Source organism: Phascolarctos cinereus, unplaced genomic scaffold (genome assembly GCF_003287225.1).
Source record: "Phascolarctos cinereus isolate Bilbo 61053 unplaced genomic scaffold, phaCin_HiC Scaffold_4;HRSCAF=312, whole genome shotgun sequence".
In the NCBI taxonomy this organism is placed as follows: Eukaryota; Metazoa; Chordata; class Mammalia; order Diprotodontia; family Phascolarctidae; genus Phascolarctos; species Phascolarctos cinereus.
Genome location: NW_027555847.1, coordinates 514,189,918 through 514,202,370, shown reverse-complemented (window position 1 = coordinate 514,202,370; position 12,453 = coordinate 514,189,918). Strand labels below are relative to the sequence as shown.

Here is a 12,453-nt window from a genome sequence, read left to right as displayed (position 1 = left end):
AGCTAGCATTTATGTATTATTTTAAGGTCTGTAAAATGCTTTCAAAATATTATCTCAATTTATCCTTACAAGAACCCTGGAAGGTTGATGCTATTATCACCATTCTGCAGATAAGGAAACTAAGGCAAACAGAGGTCAAGTAACTAGCCCAGAATTACATTGCTAGTGTCTGAGGCCAGGTGTTTCCTACTCCAGATCCATGGCTTTATCCACTGTACCACTTAGCTATGATATATATGACAATATTAGGTTTTGCCCTGTGTTTATGAACCTTTATTCCCAGATATATGTATTCACAGGCCTTTTTAATGTTTACAAAGGAAAACAATGGGACTAGCTAGGCTTGTATCTTTTTTTCTCTATAGAGACCTGAAAGAAGAGCACCAGCTATGGTTTTTTTAAAATTCTTTAAATTTCTGTTTCCACGGTGCATGTAGTAGAGCTAAAAAACAGATGAAAATTGACTGTACCTCTGTTTGCACCATGTTGACTCTCCGAGACCGTAGCTCTCTGACACAGTTATAAATGTCTACTACACCTTCTCTTTCTGCCATGTCTAGCATAATGTCAATGACAATGAAACAACCAGTTCTCCCAGCACCAGCGCTGAAAAAGAGCAAAGAGCCTGTTAGTATGTGAAAAATAAGCTCACTTTGTTTTCTGTAAAAAAAAAAAAAACAAAACCCAAAGCAAAAAACCCCCAACCCACTATTACCTAGAAATTTCTATTTACCTGCAGTGGACGACCAACGGGCCTGCGTTAGGAGGACTCTTGGACTTGACCTGTCGGACAAACCCCAGCAATCCTGTTGCATGGTATGGTACCCCATGATCTGGCCATCCTGTGAAGTGAAACTGTCTAATTTCTCGGATTTCATGAACTCCTCTCTGCCATCAGTTTGATAAGTGGTGGGAAGAAAAAGAAAAGAGAAATGGTAGTAAGCAAAAACAAACAAGGGAATTCCAAGGTCCCCTGAATTGTCAAGTTAAGTAATAGAACCTGCTGAAGAATAAATGTGAGGGGAAGAAATCAATTTTTACTTTGATTGATAATTGTAAAGCTCCTTATATAGGCCTTTGCAAGTGTCTTGGGGAAGGTGGAATGTTTGGAGAACACCAACTTACATATTCAATTTAAACATTAAGATAGATTTCTTTCCTTTTTTGATTTTTGGTGGTGATGATGGTAGTGGTAGTAGTAGTGGTGGCAGGAGGAGGAGGAAGAGGAGGAGGAGGAGGAGGAGTAGCAGCAGCTTCCTAACAAGCGTCATCTGCTGTCTCTTTTCAGGTACCTGAGTAAATCTGGCAGCCAGGTGAGGAATAAATCTGACATCCACACAGGCAGTAGAATAGAAGGTAGTGCACTACAGATAAGTTACCTTGTAAAATAAAATAGCAAGCTCCCCATTAAAGGTATTCCGAAACTGGATGATCACTTTTGGAGAAGTCACAGAGATTTCTTCCTTTGAGTAAGGAAGAGCTAGATGATCTTGGCAGCCTCTTCCAACTTCATGATTTTATGAAAGAGACAACTTGAAGGACATCTATGTTCTTATCATTGGACTGCAATCTCCTTGAGGACAGGCCCGATGTTTTCTACTCTTTTTTTTTTTAAGACTAGCTATTGCCTTGTATCATGACATCCAACAGAGAGTTGTGTAAGAAGAAAAGGGGCTGAATAAGTGTTCACTGAATGAACCCGGAGCATTAACCAGAAAACTAGACAATCTCTTTTTGTTAAGCTGTAACTCAGCCTGTCAATTTTCTCTCTTTCATAAGGGCAAAATTTTAGATATGTGTGGAGGTCTCAGAAAATGTCTCCAAAAAAATAACCTAAAAGACACGAGCTATTCCGATGCAGTTCAAGCAGACTAGTGAGCTAAATGAGAAAGCTTGGCCTTGGAACTAAAAAGAAGGCACAAGATCTGTGAATAAAAGGCTCTTCTTTTGTTTCAGGAACAATAGAGTTTATTTATACATACACACATATCTCACACACTACAGAGTATATATATGTCAAGGTTAAACATTATAAAACAAGAAGCATTAAATTTCTCACCATTTTGAAGAGCAAACTCAATACCAGAGTAGGCACTACATAAAAATTGGGGGATGTTTTTCTTTTTACCTGATGTTTTTTCTTAAAAATATGTTTTTATTGATGCCTTTGTTTTTATAATTCCTAAATTTCCCTCTGTGTTTCTCTTTCCCCCTCCTCTTGTAGAACCAACCTTATAACACCTTTTTAAAGAGGAAAAAAAGGATGAGGAGCAGAACCAATTAATACATCAAAAAAAATCTGATTATACCCACAACTCCCCACTCTTCTTCTGCCTCCCACTCTCCCCTTAGCAGATACAGTTTCAAAGTAGTCTGGCCAGATTAGGTTCTTTTCTCCAGAGACAACAGAAGGAGCAAGTAGACAGAAACAACTGAAAGAGCTGACTGATGAGCATGTTACCTGATAGCAAATGGATTCTACCACCCTTTGCGGGGGCATCTTTATCTACCTTACTCAAAACTAGTATAATCCAGAGGTGACTTGGGTCTGCTACCCTAGATTGGCATGTTCTAGGAAAGCACTCTCTTCGCCCTCCTGAGTGAAAACTATGCTGTCACTGACACCAATGAGATCTAGCTCAGACACTGGTGATGGGTTGCTTTTTGCTTTTGTTTCTGTTTTGTTTTGGAACCACAGGTGCTCTCTGTTATGACCATCATTGACAGTTTAGAAACTGGGGGCAGGCAAAGAAGCTGATTGACATAAGCATTCTGTTATTCTTTTTGCATGCTTTTATCACTGGAAGTTTACTTACTATCACTAAACCACCCAATTAGACTTGAATAATGTGGGCCTGTCTTTCTTACCCTAAAATACTGAGATGGATTGACTCAGTTTTATATGACACAAATTCCCATCTTTTCGTGCCTGTTGGATTTTCCATCAGTTAATATCTATGACTATTATACTGAAAAGCAAAATTCACAAGAGCCAGGTTCTTTGAAAGATTGGATAGACAAGAATAGATTTCAGTCTGAGACATTTGCTATGAGTATGTTATTATGACTCAGCTTAAAATACCCTGAACATGCATGTCTTGATTTTCAATGAAAATAGTGGTTTTTAAAAAAATGTTTTTAAGAGGTTAAATTGAAGCCATATGCCAATGCCTCATTAAGGTATGTAGATAATACTGTAATGGGTAACCTCTGGAAGTTTTTACTGAGCTGAAAAAGCTTTAAGTATAGGCCTCATTATAGACGCTATACTTCTTGTCTAAAGGCCAGACTAGCTAAGTTCTGCAGATCTATAACTTACAGTTTAAGTAGTTGAGTGGGAAGGTAGACAGGTGGGAGAAGGGAAGAGGTTTGGGAGATGAGACTATGAGAATACCACCTTTGCCCTTGGCCACCGCCCAAAGCTCTGTAGGAGTAAAGACTCCCCCTACCAATCCAGTAGACTACCATGCTGGCAAAGACTGAAACCTCAGGAGAGAGAAACTGGATCCTGTGAGCAGAAACCCAGGAATATTGGGAGACTATGGATAAGATAGCCACTGGAGGGGAAGCAGAACAGCAATGCTATGGTAGAAGTGGAAAGAAAAATCCTGCTGTCTGGTATCTTTCTATTTTATTTAATTATTCTTGCTAAGTGCTAAACTCATTTGGTTTTACTTGCTGATAGAACATAAATGCTGTTAGCACCCTTACCCCAAGAAGTCTTAACCCTTTATGTGTCATAGATTCCTTTGGTAGTCTGGTGAAACCTATGGAACCTTTCTTGGAATAACGTTTGAATACTAACAGATTGGAATATAATAAAAAGGAGATGGCCACTGGGCTCTTCCACTCTAGAACAGATGAGAAAAAAAAGCCTTGCTCTTTTAGGAACAGTAAGATCAGGCTACTATTTCCTGTGCAGATGGGCTTCAGTGGGACTACTCGGTTTTCTTTTCTTCAGAGATAGATATGGGTCAGAGTCAGCTGACAGCACAATTGATCTAAAGAGAGCTTTTAAATATACATGTCCCAAAAGTCTTAGTGGATTTTTAAGCTATAAAATTTTATAGCTTAAAACTACACTAAAACTTCTGGGACATCCTAAAACAAAACCCAAACTCAACAATATCAGTTTTTTTTTTAAAGAACCAATGATTTCTTTCTTAAAAGTAAACAACCATTTAAAAACTGCACTAGACCTTTGGGATATGCTATATATGCTCTCCTCTTGAGACGTCATCACACAGCCTTTAAATTTTGTTTAGCTTGGAGTATTTGTTTCCATTACATAGATGGAAACCTATGAACAAATAGGTAGACACAAAATAGGGCTGCATATGCTATAAATTGCAAAAATTTTCCTTCTGTCATAGAATAAGAAAAAAAAGCACACAAAAACGCAGTGCTTCACTTCGGGTGTCCCTGCCAAACCATCTTCCCCAAACAGAATCACAATTATAGAAATTTCAAAAAAAAAAAAAAGGTATGTCTTTCCTTTCTCTTCTAATGAGAAATAAGACAAAAAATAAGCAAACTGTTCCACAAAGTGCTAATGATCTGTTTTCTATAAAGATTTCGATTGCCCAAGGTAGCCCCCCTCCTTTAGAAAACCACTAACATCATTTTGATTTCCCCAAATACTTCAACGACCAATCCAATCTTCCTCTCCTTCTATCATGTCTTTACTTGGTTTTATGAGAGCACAGAAAATGACTAAAATAGCTGGGTAGTTCAGAAGCATTTCTGTGCAGCTGTGACTGTAGAAGAAGACAAGAAGAGGTTAAAAAAAAGGAAAAAAAAAGAAAAGAAACAAACAAACCCTCTAGCAGCATTTTCAGCTTATTAGAAAGCTGACTATTGTTCAAAGAACCCAGTGTTTAAGTGATGGCTCTTGGATGAAAGTTTTTTTTTTAAATAAAATATCTAGGGTTTTTTTTTTATCCCTATCTGTTTTAACGCAGCTATTCATGAATGCTCTTGCCAAGAGCCATAGAAAAATCCTCCATATGTTTTCTCCAATCCTGGCTAAGAAGTGGAAAAGCTAACATCAAAGTATGAACTTTGGAACTTGAAGAACTGAGACAACCTGAACTCTACATTCTTTAAAGTCTCCAAATATCCTGTCTGCTTATTAAAAAAAAGGACTATGAAAAAATATAAATAGTAGGTATGAATAACTGATGAAAATAAACATCCCCCTCAGCCTTGTGAGTCTATAATAAATATGGATTTGAAAACTATTGTAAGGAGTTCAGAAAACCAGGTTCCATTATTGCAGGAGCAGATGCTCCATGGCAGCAAGCCAACCTCCTCCATGTATGTTAGCAATGGAGTAACTTGAGTGCCCCTTAGATAATGTGAGAATTTAGATTAGGGCAGGAAAGAGTGAGACGAATGACTAGTGACTTCCTCTAACTCTACTCTCCAACTGTGCTGTGCTTCATCCAAAAAACTGGGAGACAAAATCATTGTTCTTATGGTGGAAATGATTTGAAGTCAGAAGACCAAGGTTCAAATCCATAATTCCACCACTTATTGCCTACATAACCTTGGGCAAGTCACTGCATTTCAGTGAGCCTCAGATTCCTCATCTGTAAAATGAGAGAGTCGTACCAGATTACTGCTAAGCTCTAAAAGCTATGGGTGTGAAATCTTGGCAGTTCAGAATGACCCACCAACATGAAAATCCTGAATACCATGTCTAAGGCAAATCTAAGTAGGCCCCTCAACTGATGCCAAAGACCAAAGCAAAAATTACACGTAAGTGAACTTTGGGTAACAGTAAAAAAAAAAATCTGTGGGCAGATCCAAGAGCACCCCATGTATAACAGAACACCATCATCTATCCAAGGTTAGTAGAGTTAGTGCTGGAACCTAGGCCTGAAAGTAATCAAGGCAACAGAAACATCCCAGATAAGAGTGAGACATGCTTCTCAACCATCTTAGTATGAATTCACTACCAAAAAACTTCAGATGTGCTTCTCTGTTACACATTTAATAATGGTGGGCAAAGAACACGAAGCAAATGCACCAACATATATCTGAATGGGAAAGACACCACCAACTAGACAAAAAACAAACAGCTAGGAGGCAGACCATACACATTAGCTATAGAGCTAGGGAAATAAACAAAATCTACCTTTTGGGTTGGCTGCAAAAGGTAGAATCCTATGAGAATAATTAACATTTCTACATAACTTTAGAGTTAATGAAATATTTTTTTCTCACAATGATTCCATTAGGTTCTTAAATATAAGGCGAAAGTATTATCATTTCCATTTTACAAGTGAGGAATCTGCGGCTGAGAGGTGAAATGATTTGGGCTCCAGTCAAGTCAGAATTTGAACCTAGGTCTCGGCTACAAATCCAATGTTCTATAACATGGACTGTCTTATGAAAAGGGATTGGACTGAGCTTGTCAAAGAATATGAGGGTAGAAAGGGATCTAGAGAAGGCCTCTAGTTAGCTTCTTGCCTTCTGGTAGAATCACATTTAAATTATCCCAGATGAATCAGAAATTACTAAATTTACTGTAACAAAATTGAAATTTATAATATCACAGCCTCATCAAGAAAGGATTAAAACTTACCTTTTCAACAGCAAATGTTCGAATTACATATTCTGCCAGAAGTTCTGTTTCTATTAGGGTAACTTTAATGTCTTTATATATCTCTGTGTCATCTGGCCAGTATTTGCAACATTTGACCTTTTGGAAACACAAAGAAAATTAAGGAGACTTTTTTGGGAGGTTGCATGTTTTTTTGGGTTGAGTCTCTAAACAAGCCCTACATAATACACTATGATTTCCATCACATACACACTGCTGAACCACATACTCTAGGGGATGGTCCATTTGTTTCCATCACCTATGCTTTTTTCTCTTTTAAAAACTAGTAATCTGAATTACAAAAGGGGCAAAGCTCAGGAAAATTACCTAGATTTAAGAGAAGTGTGTTTATATCAAATATAGCCAAATTACAATAACCGTTCATTTTCTGTTCTTTCTTTGTTAGGGAGTGGCCAAGGAAAATCTACTCTAAAAAGATGTTTGCAATACTTTAGCTTCCCTGAATACCAACTGCCTCCCTCCTACTTTCAAAGTTGTCTGGATATTTTTAATCTTATAAAATCATATATTGAAGACCACAGGTGTTTTATTTGGGGGGAGGAAATAGCTACAGAATTTTTCCAAGCTAGAGCCATAGCTATGCCTCATTCTAAGCAAACAGAATTTCCTGATAAAGTAGGTAACAAATTCATTCTTTCTAATCTGAATCTACTATAAAAGAAAAAAAACCCTTTCATTCTGGATCTCATCTGTCAGTTGGCCCCTTCTATGTAAAGTATACTATTGCAGCCCAGGTCTGTCAGACATTGTAAAGCCAAAGGGAAAAAAAAAAGATGGGAGTAAAATTATAACATTGGAATCAGGGGATTCCCAAGTCTAGTAGTGTGGCTAATAGTAGAAGGACAAACCCATACCAGAAAAATGCTCCAGAGGAAAATAGCCTTGATCTTAACTACTTCCTCATCAAAAGTTTCCAGCACTTTGCTGCATTAGAGTAGTATTGTCTTATGCAAAAAAGGCATGGCATTGCAAATCAGAAGATGCAGGTTCAAATTCCAGTTTTGATTTAACACTTGGCTGACCCTAGACAAGGTGCCTAGAACATATTTGAGCTGACTACTCACATGGCTGAGATGAAATGGGAATCATCAACTCTAATTCCTGTGAGATGGTGGACCTCTAGTCCTTATCATTTGTTCTAACGATACATCCTAAGGTCCTCCAGGCCTTACAATCATTTGGTGTCTATATATTTCTGACCTCTGGCACTATCATTTGATCTACTTGTAAAGAGTCAGTACTCCTGGGCCTTACCATTTGCCCTGCAGTGAACTTTCTTTCATGTGAGTTTTTCCTCCACATAAAGTATGAGTTCCTTCAGGGTAGGGATTGTCTTGCTTTTCTGTTTGTATTCTCAGCATTTAGCACAATGTTTGGCACAAGTACTTGGCTAATGTCCATCCATCCATCCATCCATCTATCCATCCATCCATTCATCCATTCTCTGGACCTCAGTTACTTAGTTACCTGCAAAATGAGGAGGCTGAACTAGATGATCTTAAAGATTCCTTCCAACTTTAAAAGATGAAGCCTAATATTAATGATATTGCTCTACCTGCCCCTCCACATCTTCCATTCATCTCCTCCTCCAATGCATCTCTGAATTTGTAGTGGACATTAATGGAGAAAGAGGAATAGCATTTGAGACATCTACTTTGTAACCAACTTTGCTGAAACCAAGTGACTGAAGTCTATAACTTCTGAGCACGTCCTAGTAGTAAAGGGACCATGACCTTGCTATGTATGTTGGTGGGGCCATGTGAATTGGTACAAATACTGTATCATGCCCAAGATCAATTCTTCCCAAATATTTTTGAATGATGATGATTTTGTGGAACTCGACAAGATTCTCTCCTTTACTGTGTGGCCAGGGTTTCACCCTTTGCTTATAATGCGTCTGTGCATGGTAAGTATTAGGAAAAAGAAAGAAAAAAAATATATGTGTGTGTGTGTACATATACACACACACACACACACACACACACACACACACACACACACACACACACACACATATATGTTTATAAACAGATATTATTCTTTAAAATCATATACTTTTTTCTGGATAAATGTTAAGTGGAAAATTCAAGAACCATTTAAAAAAAGTACAAGAAAATTAAAAATCCAAACAATTCTATGACATATTTTATGATTCCTGCTGAGTTCTTCCTTCCCCAAAAGAGGCATCTAACTCTGAATGCACTTGCTCACATCTTTTAAAACCAAACTAAGCCAAAGTAAACAAATGAATAAATAAACAAAACCAAGCCCACAACTTTTAAAATAAATATTATATGGCAAAATTTCCTAAAACTTTGCAGTCACAAAAATAGAAGACCTTAAGCAACAGAGGAAAGGCTTACTTTTCATCTAGGTAGCTGCTCTTCTTGACCTTCTAAAGCCTAGGTACTTTGTGCAAACCCTTGTTTCATTTGCAAATCCTCTCAGACAGTTCTGCCTCACCCAGTTTTGTCTAATACATAACATCTTCCTGCCTGCCTACATTGCCACCTGCACCCCAGGAGCAGCACAGCTTCCTGATAGCAGACCCCAGCATCTTGGTACACCCATTAACTTTCTGTTTCTGCTTGTTACTCTATGCCCTCCTTCTGTGGAATCTTATCCTCACAAACGTGCCCAAAGCACGTAGGAAACAGGAAGCAGCTGTAGTCCTGGACTGTGTGGAGGCACAGCTACTGATCACCAAGTGTTTCTAACATTAGCTTGGCTCCTTTCAGACAGGTGCCTGACATTCTCAAAGCCAATCAGTTTAACCAAGTGAACAGCAACCAAAAGAAAAAGAGGAAACCTAGATTTCTCTGAAGGGAAACACACACACACACACACACACACACTGTCTGGGTGTCTTAGATTAGACTATAATTAAGGAACAGTAGGTATTTTAGCTGCTTCTTTGCAAAATGTGTTTCCACAAAGCCTGGCCACCCTCCCTAGTATAGAAGCATCTGCCTGGGCAGGCAGAAAAATGCTGGACTGACCATCTCCCAGAATAACCCACAAAGATTCTGTCATGTCTGTTTTTAGCTTCTGAATAAGTTTTTTTTAAAAGCTGTTTCTTTCCAATGTTTTTTTCAGTTTGTTGAACCTGTGTCAAATGATTATTTTTCTCTTAAGAAAAGGGATGAACTGTATATGCAACTTGCAAATCTTATACATTAGATAAAGAATGACTGAATATAAGAAGAATAAGTTCATGTCTAGGGATTTTTCTTCCTTTGAAGTTGAACCTACTAGCCACGTGCCTTTCTAGGCCACAAAAAAAACAAAGAAGCTTGCTCTTAGTGGGTTAGTCAATAAACATTTATTAAGCACCTACTATGAGCCAGGAATTGTGCTAAGCACTGGGAATACAAAAGGGCAAAAGGCAGTCCCTGCCCTCGGGGAGCTCAGACACAACAAACAAACATAAGCTGTACTTACAAACAAGCTATATACAGGATGAATAGGAAATAATTAAGAGATGGAATACTTTAGAAGTAAGAGGGGTTGGGAAAAGGGTTCCTGTAGAAGATGGGATTTTTGTTTGGAATTAAGGGAAGCCAGGGAAGGCAATGGTGGAGATGAGGGGAAGGACTTCACTCCTCTCCTTTGTTCTGTGATTTTCCCAGGTCAAACTGTTACTTCTACTTATGTTGTAACTATGTGGCATCCATGAGAGGTGGTGGCTCTTATGTACATGTCGTTAATCACCAAAAAAAAAAAGTACAGACTCTGGACCCAGAAAAAATATGGTAGACCCAGCGAACAAGAACACCTAATTGCTATAATTCATTTCCCCCTTTATGCTGTTTAAATGAGTCAACCTATCAATGAATCAAATATTTACTAAACATCTACTATGTGCATAGCACCATGTTAAGAATGAGAAATAAAAGACATGGTCCCTGAACTCCCTGCTCTGAAAAATCTTGGAAGAGCTAAGACTAACATATATGAAACCAATGTTGAATGATGAATATTTAATCAGTTGATAAATTGGATGGTAGTGTATTAAGTAGTAGTATGAATCAGTGTGGGAAGACTTCATGTAAACATCTTGAGGGGTTTTTTGGGTTTTTTCTGTGTCTTTGTAACCTCAGTGCTTAACATAGTGCCTGGTATATGTTGTTCAGTCCAACTTTCTGTGACCCCATTTGGTGCTTTCTTGGCAAAGATACTGGAGTGGTTCGCCATTTCCTTCTCCAGCCCATTTTACAGATGAGGAAACTGAGGAAAATAAGGGTTAAGTGACTTGACCAGGATTACACAGCTAGAAGCTGGATTTGAACTCTGGTCTTCCTGACTCCAGGCTCAGCATTCTACACACTGAATCACCTAGCTGCTCATAGTATATAGTAGGTCCTTAACAAATACTTGTTTCCTTCCCTTCCTCTTATCTTTCTCCCCTGATCATAGATGTCTGATAAATGTTTATTGTTAGAGACGTTCATGGGGGAGGTAGAAACTGAACCATGCTTTGAAGAATGGGTTGGATTTGAGTATAGAAAGAGTATTCTAGGCCAGTGATCTACAAATATTTTTCAATGTATACCCCTCCCTTGAAGTGAAAATCTTATAAGTATATACCCAAATATATATTTACTTATTTATAAATTATATATGTATACTTCTATATTTATTAAAAATTCAATACATTACTGCCACAACTCATGTGTATTAGAGGTTACAGCATCTATGAAGCCAGAAGGAAGATATCATAGACGTCATATAGTTTGTTCCTCTGATTTTAATTGAGGTTAAGTGACTTCCCTAAGGTCACATGGGTATCATGTAGTAGAGCTGGGATGTAAACATGCACTACTATCCTATTATCAATTATTCATTAAACTACTATGTGCCAGGTACTATGCTAAGCACTAGTGATACAAAATGAGACAAAAGATAGTCACGCCTTCATTGACCTTACAATCTAATGGGGGAGGAAACATGCAAACAAATATTTACAAACAAGCTATACACAGGATAAATAGGAAATGATTGACAGAGGGAAGGCACTGAAATTAAGAGGGATTGGGGAAGGTTTCCTGTTGGGACTTTAGGGCAGCCAGTAGGTGGAGTAGAAAAGGGAGAATATTTTAGGTGTAGGGGACAGTCAGAGAAAGGCCCAGAGCTGAGATGGAGAGTCTTGTTTGTAGAACAGCCAGGAGGCCACAGTATTGCTGGATTGAAGAGTACGTATTGGGGAGTAAGGTGTAAGAAGACTGAAAAGGTAAGAGGTGACTGGGTTTTGGAGAGCTTTGAATGCCAGAGCATTTTGCAGTTGATCCTGGAGGCAACAGGGAGCCACTGGAGTTTATTGAGTTAGGGGAGTGATTGTTGGCCTTGTGCTTTAGGAAAGTCACTTTGGTGGCTGAAAGGAGGATGGATTGGGGTGGGGAGAGACTTGAGGTAAGCAGAGCCACCAGCAGCTACTGCAATAGTCCAGGCCTGGAGTGATAAGGGCCTGCACTAAAGTGGTGGCAGGGTCAGAGGAAAGAAAAAGGCATATATGGAAGACATTGCAGAAGTTAAATTGATAGGCCATGCACAGATTGGATTGCGGGGGTTGGGGGGTGGGGGTGGTGAGAGATAGTGAGGAATCCAGTATGACTCCTAGTTTGTGAGCCTGAGGGACCAGGAGGATGGCGTTACCCTCAACAGTAACAGAGACAATGTACAGTAACAACAATATTGTTCAAAGAGTAACCATAAATGACTAAGCTATTCTGAGCAATATGAATATTCAAATAAACTACATATATGTATATATATATATATATATATATATATAGTATAGATGTGTGTGTATATATGTGTGTATATAT

General features: G+C 38.4%; 1 protein-coding gene across 7 annotated transcripts in view; it reads right to left on the bottom strand.

The window, feature by feature from the left end:
• The window catches only part of PTPRM (protein tyrosine phosphatase receptor type M), a 922,867-nt gene that overhangs the window by 34,172 nt on the left and 876,242 nt on the right, over window positions 1-12,453 (bottom strand). For all 7 annotated transcript variants that reach the window (XM_078153517.1, XM_078153511.1, XM_078153512.1 and 4 more), the window contains 3 exons: window positions 6,590-6,706; window positions 734-888; window positions 471-606 (listed from right to left, as the gene is read on the bottom strand). In XM_078153517.1, coding sequence (XP_078009643.1) covers window positions 471-606; window positions 734-888; window positions 6,590-6,706 — 408 coding nt within the window. The remainder of the gene's footprint in view (window positions 1-470; window positions 607-733; window positions 889-6,589; window positions 6,707-12,453) is intronic.